The sequence below is a fragment of the Eufriesea mexicana genome, unplaced genomic scaffold (assembly GCF_001483705.2).
Source record: "Eufriesea mexicana isolate 0111107269 unplaced genomic scaffold, ASM148370v2 scaffold2087, whole genome shotgun sequence".
In the NCBI taxonomy this organism is placed as follows: domain Eukaryota; kingdom Metazoa; phylum Arthropoda; class Insecta; order Hymenoptera; family Apidae; genus Eufriesea; species Eufriesea mexicana.
In genome coordinates this window covers 745,943-770,273 of record NW_016910162.1, presented here as the reverse complement: position 1 = coordinate 770,273, position 24,331 = coordinate 745,943, and the positions used below count along the sequence as shown (strand labels likewise).

Genomic DNA, 24,331 nt, shown 5'->3' with positions numbered 1-24,331 from the left:
TGTTTTAAAAGAGTGCGTCTTTGTGTGTTTTCGTTATCTTGGTGTTCATTCCCTAAATTAAATCAGTTTACGAATTTTGAGTTTGTGTTATCGTATTCTTGTTCTTTCGTGAATTTTCGGTGTCTCAAGACCATTTTCGCCATCCTACAATACTAACAATCTTAATAAAAGTTAACTAAATCTGCTACCATCGTATAATTGCAGCAACCCTTTCGTCAAATTCACGGGTTTCGTAAATCTAGTGTTAACTCCACTGATTCCACCTTGATCACGAAAAACGGTAACCGATGATCTTCGTCATCATCTTCGTCACCAATAGGGGTCACTGTCTGTGACGATAGCAGTGTCAGTGGAATTAGTCAGCTGTGAGGATGTAAACACGCTAGGCCTCCTTCTCTCGCACGCACTATATACCGTTTGGAGTAACATCGTTGAAAGATTTCATTCTTACTCAGTCACGTGACTCTTCTCAAAATTCATACGTAAATTTGTAAGGAAAATTAAGACTTATGTACAGGTAACCCTCCTGCAACGCGACATCCTATAACACGATTCATGAATTGCGGGAACCCTCCTATAACACGGCATCCTATAACACGTGTTGCAAGAAAATATGGTCCTCTTGAGTTGAAATAGAAAACGTGCGTGAATCGTGAGAAAATGAAATTGGTGGCATATTAGAATTTGCTAAATCAATTAGAGTTGCAGCTTTTGTGGATATGGCTACTGAGGACGTTCAAGATTTATTAGTAGAGGAAGAAATTGACGAAGCGGATTTAATGGAAATGACATCTGAAGCTGTAAATCAAATCGATTCCGAGGACACTGACACTGATGAAGATTGCGCAGTTAATAATTTAACATTGAAAAAATTACAAGGCCTGAGCTTAGCTGAAAATCTCGAGTCATTTTTCCTGAATGCAAACCCTGAAAGAAGTCGAAAATTCAAAAGAGAGCTGCAAAACTGTTTAGCTTCATACCGAGAAATTTACAACGACGTGCTAAGAAACAGTAAACAAAGTGAAATTACAGAGGGAAGAAAATGCAAGAACTTTAAATGAAGAAAAATGTTCTGAAAGTGAAGGCGATATCATTCCACCGATAAAACGTTCTCGGTTGATTATATTGAGCAGTGACGACGAAGAAATTTATTAAATTAAAGTCGCGTGAAATTAAAATAATATTTTTGTTTCTTTTTGCTTTGTGTTGTACATACATTTATATTTTTAATAAAAATTATGTTGTTTATGCAGAATTAAAAATAAAATAAAATTTGTTTCTATCTACCGTGTTATAGGAGGGTTACCTGTATTCGGAATACGTCTCGTATTTTTAACCTTTTGTACTCGAGAAATGAGCTTCATAAAAGCATTTCATAAAATTTGGAAGATCGATATTAATTAATATATCAAATTTGTTGTAACGTAACAGTGTGCAAGGTATCGAGATCAAATAATTCTGCAATTTTATTATCATACAATTCTTTATTTACTGCTTACAAAAGTATCGTCAATTTTTCAGTAGAGAATCTTTGAATTTCTATTCTTCTCTAGCCAAAAAATCGTCGAGTGCAAAGGGTTAATATTGCTTATCTCTTTGGACAGGGGAAAGAAATAGAATAAAAGAATTGAATAGAAAATATATGTAAGATACCATTTCGGGAAGAAATCACGAATCGGCCATTGCCAACAGAAACAAATTATAAATCGATCAATATTTTCTGGAAACAAATGGAAAAATTATTTTGGGGAGCAAAATTAAATTTCGTGGGCCCTACGGGGTGGTGAAACGTAGGTTAAGAAAAGCATAAAAGCAGGGCCCTTGACGACCAAAACAGAGTCCTTAGAAATTGATCCTTTGCGCTCGAGGATTTTTTAGCTAAAGGAGGATACGAGTTGACAAATTTTCTGCTATGTCTGATGATATTTTTCGAGCAGTGAATAAGAAATCGTGTAATAATTAACAGGTACAAGTATTTAACTTTGATACCTCGGATATTGTTACGTTATTTTAAATTTGATGTGTTAATTAATAGCGAGCCTCGAAATTTTATCAAATAGCGACTGAAAGGCGCCTCTCGAGTGCAAAGGGTTAATTTTGACCCGCACGTGAGTCGCTCGGTGTTGGAAAGAGAGTTAAATTAGAGTACAGGTAGCCATCTTATAACACGGCATCCTTTAACACAGTTTCGCTGTGACGCGATAAGAAAATTGCAAAAATGTTTGTACAACACTGTATTTCTACAACCGCGACGAGATTTGCCGTTTTAACCTCTTGCACTGCGCTGAAACTCGGAAGAAGCTGTGCCAAACCCGTGCGCCCGAATGGTCGGGGTAGAGCCGAACGACGGAGCCCGAGTGTCGGAATTTGAAACAGAATATCTTACGACCGACAATGAGTGCGAGATAACCACGAGTCCATTCGTGATACTCATACTTGGTCCGAGATTAAAACCACTCGAGATACTCATGTATGGCCCAAAATATCGATCACGAGTCAGACTCGTGATATTCATGTTGACCCAAAATGTCGATCACGAGTCAGACTCGTGATATCCACGTTTCGCATGAAATTAAACGAGTCTGACTTGTGATATACAAGCTTAGCCTGAAATGTCGATAACGAGTCAGACTCGTGATATCCACGTTCGACCCAAAATGTCGATCACGAGTCAGACTCGTGATATCCACGTTTGGCATGAAATGAAACAACGAGCCTGACTCGTGATATGCAAGTTTGGCCTAAAATTTTCATCACGAGTCAGACTCGTGAAAATAGTGCAAAGGGTTAACGAAGCGGATTTGATAGAAATGGCATCTGAGGCTGTAAATCAAATCGATTCCGAGGACACTGGCACTGATGAAGATTGTGCAATTAATAATTTAACATTAAAAAAATTACAAGAAGGCCTAAGCTTAGATGAAAATCTCGAGTCATTTTTCCTGAATGCAGATCCTTCCATAATTTTGAAAATGGTCTAAGTCGATTCAAACTTTGGAAACGGCATTTCCGTATGAGATTCACACAAAATTTCACATTTATAATAAATTTTCATTAATTAAAACTAATAAAAGACTAAATTAAAATGTAGCATAATATAAAAATATTTCTTAACTTATTCAAATGTAATCCATTAAATATCTCGAAACGAAAAATGTATGACTTAGACCACTTTCATAATTATGGTCACACACACACACACACACACACACACATACACACACATATATGTAATAGGTTTTCTCATTTGTATATTTTTATATTTACGGCTTTTTTTTAATTTACGGATTTATTTTACAATTATAAATCCATAATCCCAATAATAACGAGAAACCATAAATGTAAAAGTATACGCACGAGAAAACTTACTTACATTCGGACATCCATAGATTACATAAGATACAGAGGGTCCGTTCATTCCCGACATGTAACTAGGCCTAAAGTCCCTAGCCGGGCACGGGCAGCGCCAATCTAGGGACCAGCGGTTCCTTTGCATCGGATCGAAGGTTCCGCGGAATTTCGTGGGATTTGAAAAACCGAACACGACAGGGAAAGTCGAGATAAGAGCAACGGAGGGGCGGGAAAGGGAGCCACGGGGTTGAAAACCGGGGATTAGTCCTGACGCTGAAGATTTAAAGAGGATCCTCGAAATCCGTAGATTTAAGAAGTGCGTGCCTCCACGGCTTCCCACCTCTTCCCTTTCCTTTTGCTCCCGTCATTCGAAATGCGAAAGGCAAATATGTACCTTTCTGCTCCCTGCATTTCGACGATCGCCGTTTTCTTACCCCAAGTCACGATCATGGGAATTCCACCGGGATATAACTTTCGAAAAAATTCGAACGCGTTTATTCGACGATTCTGAACGGAAAAACGCGTTACTATCTCAGGGGTTCGGGAGACACTGATCTATTAACCCTTTGCACTTGAGAAGTGACTCTTGGTCACCATTTAATCAGATTCTAAAGATCGACGTTAATTAATATATCAAATTTAAAATTACCTAACGATATGTGGAATGTCGAAGAAAAATAATTCCATGTCTTAATTTGCATATGATTTATCATTTACCATTTTAAAAATATCGTTGACTCTATGACAGAAGGTTTTCGAATTACTATTTTTCTGTAACGAAAAAGTCGTCGAGTGCAGAGATCTTTTAAGATCCAAAAGTTTGCGTGTCACGATATTTGAGAGAAAATTTGAGAAAAAGAGAATAATAATTATTATTTGAGCCTGGAAAATTTATAATTCCATTTTTTGGATTTTTTCGAATTTTTATATTTAGCTGTTTGTATTTGAAATTTCTGATTTTTTTTTAGTGCAACTCGTCGATTTGGCAAATGTGTGTTCGACTATTTAGTTTATTAGCTTTGAAATTATTCTCTTTCTTTGTAAGAATGGTCGATTTTTTGGGAGATGGATTCTGTTCAGTTGCTTTTGGAAATTTTTAAAGCACGAAATTATTTTTTAAGAAGAAACTTTTGTTTGTTCTTTTTTAAAAATTTTATGCAGATTGAGCAGTAGTATCTCTAGATTGGGTTCATATCTTGTAATTTTTTCTTTAGTTACTGTGTTTGTGTATGTGTAATTAAAAATAATATTGTAAGGAATTGTATATTTTTTTATTTGTTAGAAGTTTGTAATAAATAATACTTCTCTATTTCTCTAAATATACAATACAGTAAAGAATACTATAAATTTTTAAAATAGCCTAATGTGAGTGGTAATTTAAATGAACTGATTTATGCAGATAGGAGGAATTTTTTGAAATACAATATTCAAACTTTCTAAAGATTAATTATAGTAATGTCTTGTTAGCATAGAGACAATATAAATCAGTAAATAAAATAAGTTTAGATTCTAAGAATATTTTATTTTTCCTTACTATCACAGGAGAAGAACAATACATATTGTATATTTTTAATCCAAACTTTCTAAAAGACTAGTCACAGGAATGTCTTATTGTCTTATAATAAAGGAAATCAGTAAACAATTCAGATAAAAATAAAAAAGTTTTTAAACTATAATGAAAAATCTAACTCTACGTGAAGATTGCCTAAAGCAAATGCCTTAACCATCAAAATTATAATAATTACAAGTACCCTAACTCTTGTCAAAAAGAACCTTATTCTGATATAATTATGAAGAACATGATGTCTCAATAGTTTGAAATATTAATTAACATTTCCTGATAGATATTATTGTTGAATTAATTTTTCATTAAAAAAATTAACTTATATATTATCTTAAACTTAGGATTATTTAAATTTAGGATTATATTTCTCAATAATACAATTATTTCAATATTATAATTCATATCTTTTATAAATTATTTTGGTTCAATGACTAGATTTCATACATAATTATCAAAAAGATACAAACAAAATCAATAAATAAACTAATTTACCTAAATAGAGTACATTTTTCGCTGGGTCCAATAAATAAACATAATACAATAATTTCAATATCATAATTCACATTTTCCTATAAATTGTTTTGACTGGATTTCATACATAATTATCAAAAAATACAGACAAAATCAGTAAATAAGTTAATTTACCAAAGAAGAGTACATTCTATACTGGATCCAATAAATAAACATAATACAATAATTTCAATACTATAATTCATATTTTTCTATAAATTATTTTGGTTCAATAAGTGAATTTCATACATAATTATCAAAAAGATACAAACAAAATCAGTAAATAAGTTAATTTACCCAAGAAGACTACTTTCTTCACTAGGTCCAATAAATAAATGTTAAATATTCTACTTAGGCCAATTTTCATGATAGAAGATCATAAGATCCACTCTCACCCCAAAGTTCCTAAACAACTATAGTCACAGGAATGTCTTGTCTTGTCGTATTGTCTTCTAATAGATGAAGCAGTTTGCATAAAAGTGATAAATTTGTTCAGACTCTAACAGATAAATAAATTTCACACCTAGACCGCTGCCTAAGACATGTCACAGTCGTAACTCCCGTCAAAGGAGATCGATACGTCTCGATGTCACGAGGGGGCTCTGGTTTTCGTTCGCTCCGGCAAACGGACGCGTGCAAATTGTTTCCACTGCATTATCGAGGATCAAGGAAATTCCGCCGATGGTCTATCTCGTTTACGAGCTTTAACGACCCCTCCGTGCGACCTCCATCGTCTACGCACACGAGCTCTTCGTCATTCCCGATGGAAACTTGCTCCACGGACACGGGATCCAACTTCTTTAACTTGTGCCTCATGATCGTTAACGGTTCCTCTGTTCTTCGAACACTGCTACCAGATTATTCTCATTGTTAGCAAAGATACAGAAATAATTCAGTGATTACAGGAGCCATTAGTCTGAACCGGAGGGACACGCAACCGGTATAAATACACGTTGGGCTATCAGAATTGGAAGTGACACGGTCGTTACGAATTGAATAATTTAATATCGCGTTAAACAGTTGCGGTAGACAGGTTTAGTCGATTTCAGAAGTAGTATAATCGCGTGAGAACCTAATGCAAGGTTTGTTATTGTATTAAACTTATTTTATTTCTAATTTTATTGGATTTGTTTGCATTAAAATTACTAGACTAGGAAACGTAACTGCTTTCAGAATTTTAGGCCCCTATTGGGGTAGAAATATAATTGAGCCATTTATTTTGAAAGTGGCCTAAGTCCATTTATGTTCGAATCGAGATATCGACGGGTTTGCGTTGCATTAAATTTAAAAATATCGATAACAGATAACATAGTAGAATAATATTTTTGTGTTTCTAAGGGTGCCAAATTTATTATCCCAATTAGCATAATTAACATTATTTAAGAAATAATATGTTTTTGAAGGCTATGAATGGACTTATGACACTTTCAAAATCAATGAAATGACGTTTTCAATTCTCAAAAAAGCACAGGTCCATAGGAAACGTAAATTTCCCTTGAAATAAAAATAAATGTGTATACACCTTTATGTTATAAAATCAAAAAAATATTCAACTTTTATTCTTTGTTAAATAATTTTTACTTTAAAATTAATATTGCTTTATTAATTATTATTCAAACTTCTCCAGTTTATGTATGCAAGAGGGATTTAAAATAACTGTGCTGTGCAGGTGGTATATAATGTAATAAATCCATTAAATCCTTATATTTTAGGTTTGTTAGGTTAGGTTTGTGCCAACTTGATATTATTAAAGTTTTTCGGTTGAAATTTGTAATATTACAAGTGAAGCACGAATTAAGCAACCCGAATTTAAGAAAACTGTGGAAACAAGTCAAAATACTCAGCAAGTGAGACAACACTGTTCATCAGTCTGGTTTTCAACGCAGACTGCGCGAGAACAATGCGCTTCTTTCTGTGGATAGGCACTGTTCTGTTGTTTAAAATAAATTCATTGCACATTGATAATTCAACTGTTACTTTGATAATTAAACGTAAAGCTGGGATCTCATAAAATTTTATTGCATAATATTTTCCATATCCATTTAAAACTCCCACAATGGGACTTACGCCATTTTCAAAATAAACCTTTTCATCGCTTCATTAACCAGCAAATTTTCGTGTTACAAAATCTTCATGATTTTAAATATGTTAGTGACAAGTTGTTTCAGAATGAAAAGATCATGTAAAAATGTAGCTATTAAGGTAGCTGACTCGATTTTTTTGAAAATGGACTTATGCCACTTTCAAAATAAACGGCTTATTTATATATCCCTGTATATACAATGAAAATTTTTTACTTATTGTTATGTGTGAGAGTCTTTAAACACTCATTGGTAATTTATTATTAGCAGAAATTTGTTCAATTTTAATTTGTATTTAATATTTATAGATTATATTATGTATTAAGTAGTGTTAAATAATATATATTATGCATATCAACCCTATAACTATTTATTTATATTTTCTAAATCTATATTTTCAATTTATTAACTTGCTCCTGTATTATTATATTTTATACTAATCACTGGTTTATAAATGTCCCAAAGTTTATGCAAGAAGCAATTTTAATAGAAAATAAATAAACCTTCGTTATCTTTAAAATATTGCTCAACAATGAAGAGCGCGTTCCTTTGTATAGCACTTCATTTTTAATAACCCTGAATTGTCAACTGTCACGCTGTTTTTCCCTTTTCGTTGACAACGCTTTACCATACAAATGGGGCAAAATTCAAATCTTGCGTGTATTTTGGAACACCCTTTATTTCTGAGAGCAAAGCAAGAAATTCTAATTACTCTTAAATCTTTCTATCACAATGAGAGATAATTGCAGCTACTGAGGATTAAATCACTGTACCTACTGAGTTAACACTGTAAAATAATTAGGTATGACTCAAATACTTCATAACTTCTTTTTAGTCTGAAGCCTACAATAATTATTCTTAAACTGAAACTTCTGTAATCTTATAATTAATTTCCAAATAAACACCCTTTTAAATCAGTATTATTTGACCAGATAAATAATTTCTAAGTAAGTATTGCAATTATTGTGAAGGAAATATCTCATTGTGTCCTATAATTGACTAATTTGGTAGCCTCATTGACACTGATAATCCTGACCAAGGTTCATAATGCAAACGCATTATGGTTGTTGTTTCCATTCGACCCATTACCATGAAGGTGATCCCATTCATTGGAAGTCAAAGACGTCAGACCATTAACACACGGATGGCTCAATAAAGGGTTTGTAACACCATCGTGGAAATACAGATAAAAAAGAAGAAAATGAAAAAAGAAACTTGGCGTAACGAAAAATCCTTCATAACCATCTTCCATTCAAAATAAATAACGTACATAACTTCAAAACTCATCTCTGTGGAATATTTTTCACGTACGAAAACCTAATATAAAATAAGAATCACTATTAGTCAATATTTCTAACAACCGCTAACTATAACTAAAATTTGTCATTATAATTTACTAAAAATAATCAAAAACTCTTACAGTGGACTCTATCTCACAGCAATAAATAAATAATAATATACAGCAGAAAATAAGATGAATAAACAAATACTCACATGTAAATAAATAATGTTCATGATACAATCTAAATTTCTTGTTCCATTTCCTTCTTTTCGTTTCCATTTCCTCGACAAAAATCACAACGAAATCGTTCCTCGAAGATTCATTCAACCTAGGATTCGATACCTCGGAAGCTTCGATACATTTAATAGATCGAAAGATGGGAAAAACAGAAAGAATAAAGAAAAGAAACTCACCCGTGCTGGAGGTAGATTTGCTGAGATCGAATCCCTCCTGTTTGGGGCTTGTATTTGCTTCTTGCTTGGGGTGTTGATTGTGCGCAGAAAACGGTGTCTGGGGCGCGCTTAGGGGTGTCTGCGATTGATGAGGATGCACCGGCGGAAGCTGAGTAGTGTTCTGCGGCTGAGACTGTTGGGATTGGTGAGACTGGGGACTCCTGGGTAACGAGGACACACTACTCGGCCTCGAAGGTGGAGAGGCCTTGTGTGTCAATGCCAAAGCTTGGCTCTGCAACCAAAAACGTCCGACTTCCTAATTAATTATTTATTAACCATGCAACGCTGTTAACATCTCTTGTCTAATTTTAAGAAATTAGTATAATGTATGTATGATACATTCTCATATTTAGGTCAATGGACTGTACAATCTTTGTTTGTCAAATTTTAGGAAAAATTTCATTGAAATAAGTTTGATAACTAGATATTGGGAAAATTGTTGGATGAATATACTATAAATTATATAAATATGTAATATAATGTTAAAATAAACAGTGTAAGTGTTGATAAATTATCAATTGAAATGTTAATGGTTAACCTATTATTGTATTAATGATCAATGAACTTCCTAATTAATTATTTATTAACGATTACAACACTGTCAACATCTCTGATCTAATTTTGAAAAAATTAGTATAGTACTCATATATACACTCTAATATTAATGTCAATAAACTGAACTGGATCTTTGTTTATCCAATTTGTTAAGAAACCATTTAATTGAAATAATTTTGGTGACTAGATATTTAAAAAATTGTTAAACGAACATACTATAAATTATATTAATATGTAATATAAAATTATAATAAAAAATGCAAGTGTTGATAAATTATCAATTGAAATATTAATGGTAAACCTATTACCATATTAATGATCAATCTGTAATTACTAATGAACCTATTAATTATCATCTTCTTTAACAATGTCACATATAAGGAGATTCGTTATTATTTCTTTCGCAATTGCATGATGAATAAACTGAACCCATGATAATTTAAAGTTTTGCATAATTTGCACGAGCAATCACTTACACGTCTTGTCTTTGGAGGTTAACTTTGTATACCTACATAAATTGCTATTATTATGATACGGACTACGATTTATACACTACTTCTTACGTACAAATTCCCCATATTTTTCTGAATTTACTGATTACCATATTATTTTCCATTTTTTGATATATTGACATATTACACGTATGTATATACCAATTTTCTATTTATTAACATATCTATTAATACCTTTCTAGCACGGAACATGCGTACGTCAAATGATAATTTCCTATTCATATAAACATTTCCATACTTTCCATACTGTTACATAAAGATTCACAACATCGACGTATTCATACGTAAATCTACCAACACGAGTAACAAATTTTCCAAAACTACAGAACCATGTAATAACTGTTAAATTCAATACCTTTTATCGCGCACAGAGCACACGTAACCTTTAACTGTACACGTTCGTCTCGAGCTCGGCGGTAAAAGACATAACCTCCTCGTCAATGAATTGACAAGTTCAAATCATCGCCAACGATTCTCAGCATACGTGCAAAGGCAGGATAAAGTAAACGTGGAGAAAGGCCTGTATTAATTGTGCGGGTTTAATAATAGACGTAAGGAGAGCAACGTAATAATTTCGTCATTAACCGCGATGAGACGACACTCCGTAGTCGAATCCGCGACGATTCGGTCGTATCGAATGAGCCGGATGATCTAAGCGTTGTCGTCGATGAAATCTGAACACGTGCTCAATTCCGACAACGGCCTGCTAAGGCATAAGCGCGGACTTAGATTTATGTATGAGTGAACTGAACTTAACACTAACGGCTAAGCCGTTCACGATGTCAACGAGGGTCAAGTGGGCCCAGAATGCGACAATCCTACACTACGGCCGAAGTGCGAAATGCACCGCGGCGGCGGTTTTCGTTGTCTGAAAACTGGATCGTCGATGACGCTTCCGTGGAACTGCATGACCAAATCGACCGAGAAATCGTTTAACTCCTTTGTGCTCTATCCTTATTATCTCGGCTGTATTTTTAGTCCAACGCCTTGGTCACTTCTCCTACGTGATATAAATAACAAAATATTTTTATAAATAATTTATATCTTTACAAATAATTATATTTTTATATAATAAGTATATTTTTGTAAATAACATAACTTTCTTATTGATATTATATTAAATAATATTTGATTTTTTAGTACTCTTACATTTTTGATTCAATTATTGTTTGTTATTTTATCTACTGTGGATCTTATAGTGAATAGATTAGTATTGTAAATTTGCAGCGCTCACAAAATGTATACAAATATTTGGAATTAAAAATGCAAACTTAGTATATGAATTTTGAATTTGGTATTTACTATTATTTTTATTTCATTTCATTACCATATTATAGATTCGTGTGAGAATTATGAATACAATTAATTAGTACAATGTTTATTATATACACAACATTGTGTTTTAAGGTTATGTAAATTAGCGATGTTACTATTTTAATACATTTGTATACGACAAAAATATATAAAAGGAAGAAATGTGTCAAAAATATGACTCGATATTACTTTCTCATAATATGATCTTTTAGGTTAACAAATTTATGTAAAATAAAATATTTTAATTTTAAAAATTTGTATTGGATGCTATATTTGTTTTGACTATCAAAATAAAATATTAACAATAAAACTCTATTAGTTGTTATAAAAGAAGAAAAAAGTATTTAATCAATTCGTAATATTTACCGACCGTGTAAACAATTGTGATAGTCAAGTACATGCTAGTATATCCTTCGAAATTCAAGATACCTTCAGACGATACACCTTATCGATTGTCTCGATTAACTATTACGATAGATTTATTTGGGAAGTGCTATTACGAACAGATTTTAGTTTTCTTTAAATTAATAGATTCAATTTCAGATTAGATTAGTTAGGCTATACGAAAATCTGAGATAAAGATTCGATTCAGTAGCTTTTAATCTTGTATATAACTCCTAACACGATTTTACGTGCTTCCGAGCAAGCCTATCCACTTAAATTCCACATATACTTCAAACCGATAAATTTTTCCACATATTTCGTAAATCAAAACTTTCCTCCACTTCTAATAACGAATTATATCAATCCTTGCTTCTCCTCTTTTCCACGTTTATTTATTACATAAATCAACGCAACAGCCTAGTCCCGCTATACACCGTGTAAATACTCGGCGTATCTCTAACCTACAAAATATCGTTGCACACCGTTTACACGTATGCGACCACACAGTCGAAAACGGCTAACCGAACGCAGTAACGTGCTATAGAACGTTCCGATGGAGCCCCGTCGTCTCGACGCAATAATCGATCGCAAGAAAAATCAGTGAAGAAATATTCGACGATCGCGGTCGATCCGTCGATAGGAAACCGAGAGGACCGAGTTCAGGTCGCTGATTTTTTCACTGGTCCGGACTGTACCGGGGTACCAGCTACTGTTTCGGGAGCTGCTTCGAGGTATGCACTCGCAAAAAACACGTCAGACCGCTGAAGACCCGGGCTTGGGCGCTAGAACGAGAGGGTACGAGGTGTGGAAAGGAAGAGCGAGAGAGAGGGAGGCGGTGGCGAGTCGGAGCGAGAGAGACGGAGGAGCGAAAGAATCAGACGGTGCCGGCGTTGGGGGAGGAGGAGAAGGAAGACGTAGAAGAAGAGAGGCTGACGAGGACACCGTAGAAGTGGTGAAGAGAGGAAAGGAGCACAGGCCTGACACCGGTGTATAAAGTAGTGGACGAGGGAGGAAGGCAAAGTCCGGAGGTGAGCGTGGATTGGAAGAGGACGACGGCTCCTTGGCTCGTTTCCACGCGAGGAATGAGGATGAACGCGGGCCTGTAAGCGGGAACGCATAAGAAAAGGCAACAGGTGGATGGGGTTAGCGGCTTATCCGGCTAACGCCCCAAGTGATATCGCGGTAACTTCGACGTGACGCGAAAGGGGATGCACCATTCACCGTGCAAAAGGTGTATCGTTCGTGTTCCTTCGTGTATCCGTACAATTTCCGAACCGACATAAATCGAACTTTTATCTACCTCGTTCCTTCTTATCCTATTGCATATCCAATGACCTAATTTTGTCACATCTCGAATATTTTTTTTTCCTTTTTACGTTTCATACAAAATGTATAAATTCAAACGTCGTTTCGATAACAAATTTGCTGGAATTAGTTGCACCTAAATATAGTCACTCGTATACGTGAAAATTTGAGGTTAAGTCTACACATCGAGAATTTCAATTTTATAATTAAATACTTATTTAAATTTGCCGCCTTCGTCTTCCTTCTCGCGTGTATTCAAACACATATTTTCGTACAATCGAAACGCGTTGTCGTGAATTTGAAATTTCCAAATAGCTTTATGCGTAAATTAAATCGAGCAAATTTTGAGCAAATTTCAGATTGTTGACTTGTTCCGGAAGAGTGACATTGATATTGTGGCGAAGAGAGGTTAAGGAATAACAGAAAAGTAAATTCGTTTGTTATATGCAAAATGCAACATCATCGCGAATTAATACCAGCATAGCAAACAACGGTTCGACATCGTTTATCGGCGGATCAGCTTATCTACCGGGTGTAACAGAGATACGCGTTGACGACGTTTCCTGCTAGAGTGTTTCCCGTTAAGACGATAACCTTAATCGCCGACCAATGTAAAATTCTCTGCTTGGTCCTCTGACGACCAAAGGTCCCAGAAATTCCGTGAATTTATTTCAGACTGGATTTCTGTCTCATCTTCCTCACGAGCTTACGTAAGTTCAAGCTACAAATGACGACCGGCCTACAATGTTTGGCAATTGAATGTAGGTCCAGTTCGGAGTATTCCTTATGTCAGCTTCAATAACCTTTTAAATTGGTACATCTTCCTATCAAAATTTTCGCGGACACTTTCGCGTCGAATCTTCTTATTCGTAGCCTTCCAGCGTGTTCAAAACGTGTAAATTACAGGGTAGTTTAGTCAATTCTAGTTATTATTTTTTCCAATCTCACCTTCCATCCTACCAACTGGGCTCGATAGTTTTAGTAGAACTGCCATCTGCACAATCTCGTTCGTTTCTTTTTACCGACGAGAACTAGTGGCACCTGTTGATAGATCTCGCAATTATTACTAATCCTCACAATGTGCACTGACAAGGCATGGGGCAGGAACGTTCGTCACTGTTTACTTTATTGTTGCTTATAAAGTTTACGTTGAAAAAATTAAACGTAAACTAACAAACTTCTGTGTGCAAAATAATTTGTTGTTTTTGAATCTGTGTTCTGTTGCAAATGCAATTACCTGTTGCAGTTATTGGTAATAGTTTATAGGTTATTAATATTAATAAATCCTGTCGTGTAAATGTAACAATTATGACGGTGAGTAAAGTAGAATTCTGCAAGTAAATTTTACGAACTATTAGTCAGTTATTTCACGTGTTCGTAAACTGTGCAATAGAAGTTTATAACCTATAACTTATAACTTGTCAATTGGCTAATATTATTAATAGGTTAATTATTATGTAAGAGTGTAACTTATATGTTCGTAACACTGCTTCAACTAAAAGTTATTATGCAAGAATGGGTAAGACATTAAGACATTACATTAAATTGCACTTATGTCAAATCAACACTAGATACGATATAGTTTACTCAAAACAACGACATTCTTCGAAATGCAATTAACGAACAATGGAATTGGAACAAAAAATTGAAAAGCATAAACTAAAATCAAATTACATTCAAATTAAACGGTATAATTTTGATTATTAACTAATTAATTCTAACCATCCTGTTTTCAGTTTACACGGACTCCATGCACTTAGAACACTCAATTCACGAAACATTTAATTCAATCCCCGAATGGTATGTTTCGGTTCCTTTTATCAATGTAATGTCTCAGTGTTTATTAACGAAAGAACCAGTTTATAAGTCGACGACTCGATATAAACTGGTTTTCTACGTTTTAAATATTCTGTAACAGGCATAAGCTCCAAATCAATGATTAAATTTCATCTTGGACTTTAATTTACAGGTAGCGCATATCGACCATACGCAATTTGGTAAAATACTTCGAAATCTTCCTCCCCCCACCCGCCACCGAGACAAGGGATCAGTGATTGAATAACATCGGCCAATGTAATATCTGTTTTTATCCAATATCGATAGAATGGAATTAAATGTCTTCATGGTTTACGTTAATCGTGCAACATTCTAATCAGGCTTATCGAAATATCAGATGGCCGATATCCACGTACAATAATTGGCCCTCTCCCCGCGGTAGATAATCCACGGATTGATGCTTCCACGACTACGTTACGTAAATTGCTCATTCTGCTACCAGATGTTCACTGCCTTCTAGTCATTTCTAAAAAAAAAAGACTACGTGAAACAGGAAGAGTATATAAGAGTATTTCAATCATACAGCGAGCAAAATTGATATAATCACAACGCATGGCGTGAGTATTTCATAATTATATGTATTCGAACTTTATGTTCAAATATCCGCTACTATTTTAATATCCTCTTCGGATTTGTAACTCTTATTAACCTTTAATACGATTCGACACTTTTGAATTATAGGAATAAAGAATTATAGCATTTGAAGTATACTATATGATCAATTTTTTCAAATCATTCGTCTTATTACCAATGATATGGTGTAAACCAACATAACCTACAAAAGAAATCGTCATTTTTATGCAAAATCATCTAATAAACGTCTCCTGATGAAGAGAAATAGTAAGTTATGTATTCTGTAGTATTAACCTATAACAGGTATCATAACCTATAATGTCGTGTAAAATTTTGTTCGCCTATAATTGTTCTTATGATCTAATGTTCCGTTAATTTTTAGCTGATCCTGGTATTGGTGAAGGAACGTGGCAAACATTTTTCAGAGAAATAAATCAACAGCGTTACATTCACGTAGACAAGCGACGCACGATGTAAGGCTAAATATCAACATTGGTATAAATATTAATAACATATTCACGTCGTGTTCGATGCAGAGATAACCGAAGAGAGGATAGGGGTAAGAAACTGTCAGGAAAAGGGACGTGAAAAGTTCTACGTGCATTTGATGTATCGGCTTCGGCGGCCGGATAGATGGATTACAATCATTCCGGTAGCTGGGGTGGTCAAATACCGTGACCATGCGTGCCTCAAACCTATCCTCGGACGTACATGTACGCACTTTCGAGTGCACACGTGGCCTCGGTGTACGTACGCGGTATACTCCTGCGCGCAATGCGGCAAGGACGCGTCTTCAGCTATCGGAATGTGCTTTCTGCCGGCGGAATTTTGGAACACCAAATATGTATTTGTGTTATCTTGAGGTCTGCCAACTCGTTCGGTTACCGCTTTAACTAGAAAACGTGCAGGGATCAATGTCACGTTACATGTTTCCAAAACATTTTATTTCAAACATACAATATCTATGTTACTTGTACTATTCGAAGTCTTTGTTTGCAAGTAGTTTTATCATTTCTTCGATTAGCAAAACGATGAATCGTTTCTTGTTCTAAATTTTATTTATTGCAGCATAGCTAAGTAGCAATGGAAATTGATCATATTTTCTCGAAATTGATCCAAATTTTTATTATTAGAGTTTAATAATCCTTTCCTTAAAGTTCCTAATGCATAAAACGTATTGTTCATTATACTTTATAACAGCAGAAGTTATTTTTAATCATTTATCTTCCCATCGTTTCATCGTGAGTAAGTCCCACGAAGTATGAAGTTTGTGCATTTTCTAATGTATCTAAAATTATATTTAAACCTTTGCAACGTTTCTACATGTAAAGTCTAATGTAATGGCGTGATAATTTATGTTTCAGATACCTACGTGAGATCTACACGTTGAACGCTAACATTTACTTGTTTCTACTTTAATTGTGACCAGTGAAGAGAAAAAATATTGAAATTTATTTGTATACGAAACTAACCTGTCGGTGCTATATGCGAGTTGCTTCCCCTGAATTTTCCCCTCAATTTTTAACAGCGGAAGCCAAATGCCTGTTACACCGTCAGAGAATCGTAGGAAGGGAAGGGCCGATTTGGATGTTCAACAAACCCCATATAATGCCAACGTATCCCCACAGGAATATTGTTCTTGTATTTGTCAAGGAAAAATGCGGATTGTGTTATTCCTAATTTTGACGGGGTACGATGATCCTAAGGGAGAAAATCTCACGGTTCCTCGACGAACCGAACTGACTGTATCATAAGATTATCTTCGATTTTGCCATCCCTCTCACTCCACGATGTCACACGACAAACTTTACACGTTATTTCTCAACGTGCAAATGTACACAGAAACTGAGAGGAAACCCAAGGAATATTTTTCCAGCTGTCTCTGTTTCCTGTTATATTTAATCTTACCTTACGGAGTAAAGTCAGATGCACGTCGAGAACACGTTTTATGAATGATAGCTAGGAAACATGTGACCTGTACACTGACTTTCGGTATCTTTGGCTACCGACTGACTCTTTATGGTGCTGTCGTTATGGTATGAAACAGTGGTGCACGTTGTCGAATGAAAAATAAGCTTCAGTATTCTTAATATCCATTGACAGAGAACAATGCATGACACAAATGACGCCGACTCCCAAGACAGTGGAGTCTGTACAGCAGGGTCACAAAAGCTAGTGGATATATAGGTCAGAAACGAAAATCAGAAGTTTCCGATGATCAAGAGATCGACTGGTCAATGGAGATGCGGTCTTATTGCACTGAATGCCAGTACGTGAACGTGGTCGTAGCACAGGAAGAAGGCAGGGGCACATCCGTATCGTGGTCAGAACCCGTGACCCCCCGTACGTACACGTGTAAACGTACGTATGCCCATCCACGCAACACATACGATCCGTGGTTTTACCAAGGATTATCTCTCCCAACCCTCTCTACTACCTCTACCACCTTTAGCACCGCTCCGGTTGCCGTTCTGAAATTTTAGACCACCGAATCTATATACTTTACACTTTTCACTGTCTACCTTGACTTCTTCTGTTTAAAAGATTCCTACGGTAAATGCTATATACTTGGTTAACGAATCCTCCCTAAATACATTTTTCAATTTCTCTAGACGTTTTTACAAATTTGTATTTATCTCTTTTTTCTTTGGTATCAATGATTGGTAGTGAGGTTAGGGTTGTAACCTTCAACTGATTTAATACGAATTATTATTTCATCAACTGTAGTAGTTTCCGTGTAATTAGAGTGTTAAATTATTATATTGTTTAAACTAGTGGAAGTAACAGAAAAAATAAATTTGTATATTTATATTTTTCATTAAACTATATTTTAATAGCTATAATTTCCAATATATAACTACTGCCTTATAATATGTTGCAATATTATTTTTAATTTTTGCTCTACAACCACGATAATAGTAGACATATAAAAGTAAAATTAACTATGCATGAAAGAATTTTTGATTAGGATATAAAAATTCGTATTACTTACTCTGAAATCTTAAGTATACTTCGTGTGATCCAAGTAAATCGGCTATTCTAAGATGTAACGGAAAGTGGCAAATTGATATCGGGGAATTAGCTTGGTGGCAAGTTGAAGTGCCCAAGAGGGCAGAAATTGGTAGGGTGGCCAATTGGCTGTGTAATGTTAGAAGGGGTTACTTTTCAACGATGTCATTCACGGATACCAATGTCAGGATGGTGTTACATTTCTTCAATACGAATAACAGAACATATCCGAAGTGGCTTTGAATTATCAATGATAATTTTACGATTTACCTGTACTTGATCCGTTTTCGTATTTGCAGCCATCCATGCCTCTACAAACGTGTCCATAGCGCTCTGAAAATCCATTCCCTCGTAAAGAGTTCCTCAATAATTATCCTGGGACTCGGAAGTCGCCGCCATTTTTAATTTCGCACTGACATTTATTGCATCGATGCAATTCTCACTGATTACCGTCTATTCCCAGTTTATTTGCCGATATTTAACCAAGCTTGAAATCTCTCGAAATATTTCGCGTCACAACCAAGCCTCGATTGGTATCATTTATTACTAGTCTCTACCGCCGATTTTTAATACGTGTAACACACTATAGTGAAGGTTATACACTTTGGTTTAAATTTAATTATTGAACTATGTTCAATTATGTCCTTATGGCAGACGTTTTTTATCGCCACGTTATTGGTCATTAAGAACGTATTATATTAATATCGTGGAATGGTAAAATCGATTAGATCACCGGATCAATATCGAGTCGACTGCGCGCACTTGTGACTAGATTGCAAAGAATGGTTTTGCACACACGTGTTTGCGGAACGATGCCGACAGTGCCTCGAAACTCGACGAAATCTGCATCAGTATGGACCGAGACTTCGCACTAGGTACATCAAACAGGTGAAATATTAAATCTCAACTTGTTCTTACTCGTACAGTAATTTTCTTGCCCTTTTAATTCTCGCGAGCCAGTATAGTTCACTGTATACGTCCCGATAGAAACACCATGTCGATAAGTAATATTTGCACTGGTAGAAAATTCTCTGCTAGACACTCGAACGGTATACGAGTCTGTTAGAAAAGTTCGAAATACATCGAACCGTGTGTTCTAAGCGGGTCGATAAAAGTGTCACTAAATTCAGATCGTTGCCCGATCGGTAAACGGCGTGACGTTCTAGTTGGAAACCGATCGTTTCGATTGATTAACTCTCGTCGAGCATCGAAAGTTTCAATGTCATCGTCAAAATCACTCCAGAACGATAACAGATTCAATCTTAAAACGATCTCACTCGGTTATTAAATCATACGACATCGTTTAATGAACACTGCTCTCGGTCATGTGTTTTCGAAAACTCGACGTCTCGGTCGATCTTGAATGAAAATCCATCCTCGAGGTGGAGCGGCAATCGAAAGCTTTTCGTTATATCTGCTCCGATCATGTCCTCCCGAAATCCCGATCTAAGTGCGAACAGGTCGTGAACATCGTACACGATGGCTGAAAAAAAATGATACACGAGCCGCGAGAATAACACGTTCGCATGGGACGGCGTTCGAGCCGCGACTGTGCGTGCCGAAGCGTCGCGGCGCTGGTTCTGCCCCTACGACGCCCTACCCGCCGTCGCTGTCACCCCACCACCTCGCCGGCTACCATCGCCCACCGTGGAGGACCATCCTGGTCCTCACTCGGATGGTTCACCCTCAAACCCTCCGGAACTACCTTCGTCATCCGTGCAGTCTCTCCGCTTCTCTCTTCCCCCACTTTCCATCTTCCTTCCACTCGTCCATTTTTTCCTCTTCTCGCCAGCGACCTCTATCCTTCTCCCTTACTCATCCGCACGATATTCTCCCTTCTTATCCCTCGTCCTTTTATCTGCTCTTTCCGTCTCTCTCTTTTCTTCTTTACGCCGTTTTCCCTCAAAGTCTGCCGGTTCCTCGACTCTCCTCGTTTCCTTCCTGTGTCGCTTCCACTTTCTCCAGCCTCGTCTTATTTCACCCCTTTCACCTCGCAACAGTTGTATCCGCCTTCGTCTTTCTACGCGCTCTCGGTTATCGTTCGGCTGTCTCTGTTGCTCTTCTGATCCCTACTCTTCTATCTCTGTCTCGCTTGCTGTAATTCGACTCCCACTTCTAGTCCAGGAGCTAGTTTTCCTATATACCCCGCTCCCCTTGGTTGTACCGCTTTCAGTCCGGGGGTGTGTCTAGAGATAAGATGCACGTATACCCGTGCACCTGTGTACCTGCAACACGCCACGCGGAGTGCCTGGTCGCGACATCGGGGGCCAGGGGCCGGAAGAAGAAGAATTAAGATCTCTTACGGAGATCTCGATCGCCTCCTTTTCGACTCGTCTCTTGCAACGTGGTTTTGTTTTCCAACGCTAGGTGGTTCCGCGTCTCTGCGTGCCCGTGCAGGCGCGCCGATTCCCTTCGCATGTTTATTCGCGCTACGATAGGAACAAGATGTCTCCCGAAAAGAGGTTAAGCGCGGCATACTTCTTGACATTGATTGTGAATTCTCTGGTAATAGGAAGTTCTTAATTCCCTGGGAAATTGAAATGTAACGGGATGAAAGGAGAACTATGACTGGATGTTTACGAACGAATTTTTATTTCCTCATTCTCGTTGGAACTTCGCTTCGACGTTCTTGATGCCATGAATGTTTACTAGTGTCCTTTTCACTCGCGTGTGTGTGGAAATGGGAGAATTGCTTTCAATTTACGAATATATTTGAGTATTTAGAGAAAAAGGAAAGCGGTTTATCGTAATGTTTACAAATTGAAAGAGTACAGGTGTGTTTCATTGCTCTCGCTTTCCACGCTCTCTAATCATTGTTTTAACGCTTTTCATTGTATGTCTGCAGCCATGTCACATGCCAACTTCGCATTCGTTCGATCACACTCAATCGTGCTGATAATATCCGCACAAAAATTTTGCACATTTGCCAAGACTTTATGCATTACTATGCTATGCGTGAAAGGTATAGCACTTGTACAATACATAAATGCAAATCTTTATATAATTTATGTTCTATAGCGTATTCGCATAACATGTAACTGTCTACATAAATTTGAGATAAGGTTTATAAACGAATCTTACTGTAATTTAAATTTAATTCAAATTTATTATAATTAAGAGAAATTTTAATCGATCATAGTTTCTTATTGTAGTATAAAAGATTGAGACTAACAATTGCTATAAATTTTTGCATATTTTTATAATAAATAAAATACACTACACATGTAATGTGTAATATGAATTATTTACAAGGTAATAAATTATTATTTTGATCTAAAAATGAAAATTAGTATATAGTATTGTCTAAATAAACATGGAAATTCTTATTATAAGTGTAATTATATTGCACATGTTATGTAACGTTTTCATAATTTGAAAATATACTTGAATTAATTATTGTATTACTTTCTTTTTTGATAAACAAGTAATCAATGGAAATTTATAAAGTAAGGTTTCTTTAGGGCAATCATTGTAAATGTAAGTGTTATTTAATTCTTATTTAATCAAGTTTATGTACATAATTTAAAAATTTGTTAAATTTTTACATAAAATAATTCTATTCACATTTAATAAACCTTTACATAAATTTATATATGAAACAATTAAATTCATTTTTTAAATTATATTCACTCTCTGTATTTTAACATAAAATAATTTCATAGTTTAATAATTTATATGCAAAATAATTACATTTATTCTTTATATTCTTGGATAAAATAATTTCAAATTAATTTCGAAATACTTTATCGATTTAATTATCGATTAAATTTTTATTTTTCTCATTTTTATATATGATTTCAGGTATTCGGATGTAAGTATACTACTTTGACGAAATTTTTTAGCTCTATCAGTAACAATTGACGGTAATATCAGATCAAAGAAACAAACGTACTCTATGGACGATACTACCAGTTGATTTTGGCTTCAGATTATACGATTCGAGGGAATTAATTTCCAGCAGGCATTAGCGATGACGAATAAGTAATAGCGTAATTCATGGCTAACATATCTGCGACATTTCAGTGCTTCTCACTGTTCTTGCTTGCTCTCCTACACGAATATAAACGGCAACATTTGGCATTCTGTTTTCTGCATGTATGCGTGGACCTCGTGCATGACTCGTGTATGGTTTCACCTACAGTCAAATCGAGCTGAAACGCTCGCTAAGTCTTAGACATAGATGTACCGTGAATACTTAATAATAAAATGGAAAAGAAGCCCGTACTGAAAATCAAAAAAATTAAAATTTTTAGTAAATAAAAAAAGAAACGATATACAATTGTTTCTTTTAAATACAGAATATTGTCTTAAATATTCTTCGGTTCTAGATTCATTCGAAATTTATTTATTTCGATATTGTTTCTTTATCGACATAGATTAACTAAAACAGAGCGCCAAGAACAAAAAATCGAATTATTAATTAAAAATAAAAATTTAGGTTCATTCCAAATTAATTTATTTAAATACTTTATTTCAGAAACATAGATTGATTGAAATAAATCGCTAGCAAAAAGAAAGGAGTAATTAAATTGGAAATAAAAATGTAGATTAATCCCAAGTTAATTAACTTAAATATTATTTCTGCTAGACATAGATTAATTAAAATAAATTGTTAAAAATAAGAAATCAATGAAAAATCGAATGACCAGGTTAAAAACAAAAATTTTTATTAATTATAAATTTAATTACTTGAATATTTTTTCTTTATAAATACACATCAATTAAAACAAATTATCAAGAAAAAAAAAATCGTATGACTAGATTCAAAATAAAAATTTAAGGTGATTACAAATTAATTTATTTAAATACTTTACTTCAGAAACATAGATTGATTAAAATAAATCGTTAACAATAAACAATCGAGTGATTAAATTGAAATAAATATTTAGATTTATATCCCAGGCATAGATTAATGAAAATAAATCGTCAAGAACAAATCGAGTAACTGAATTAAAAATAAAAATATATTATTTTTGCAGATTTCATGAATGAAAAATCGAGAAAGAAGAATGCAAAATTATCTGGAAGTCGATATAAGGGAAATCTCTAAACAACTGTCATAACAGTCGTCCAACGTTCGTAACAGATTAGACGGAATAACAGGTTGCTCGCGTCTGTCATGACGCTCGGTATCAGTTCCGGTTTCCGGTGCATCGGCCATAATAATGATCGCCGTCCCAAAGTATTTCGAATGTACAGTTTCTTTCTTTTTCTTCCTCCTCCATATTTTTTTCTTTTTTCTTTCACTATTTAAATTCAGTGTTATTTCCGCTTTCATTTATAAGGTTGTTCCATTTATCAAATGACGCGTTGAATGCGCACGTTGGGATACATACTTTATATTCAGTTAAACGAAACAGCAAACGTCGTTTAACCCAGATTGCGGGGCAAGTTATCGATATCGATATGCGATATTCGATTTATGCGAATGGGAAGAAAAGGAGGAGTATGAAAAAATGAAGGAAGGAGGGAGAAAAAAAAATGGTTGATCAGTCAGGTCGGTTTAATCTCGACCAAGCCCCGATAGCGCCGCGGTATTAGACTAGATAATCTCAGGATTAAGGGGAGTGCTCGTCGGTTAATCCATTATTCACGTGACATCT

At 35.1% G+C, this 24,331-nt stretch overlaps 1 protein-coding gene across 1 annotated transcript in view; it reads right to left on the bottom strand.

The window, feature by feature from the left end:
- The window catches only part of dve (SATB1_N and homeodomain domain-containing protein dve), a 132,646-nt gene extending 113,079 nt beyond the window's left edge, over positions 1–19,567 (bottom strand). The window contains exons 1-2 of the mRNA XM_017902861.1: positions 18,999–19,567; positions 9,202–9,472 (exon numbers count right to left, since the gene is read on the bottom strand). Of these exons, the coding sequence (XP_017758350.1) occupies positions 9,202–9,472; positions 18,999–19,073 (346 nt within the window). The 5' untranslated portion in view covers positions 19,074–19,567. The remainder of the gene's footprint in view (positions 1–9,201; positions 9,473–18,998) is intronic.
- Between the last annotated feature and the right edge of the window lie 4,764 nt (positions 19,568–24,331).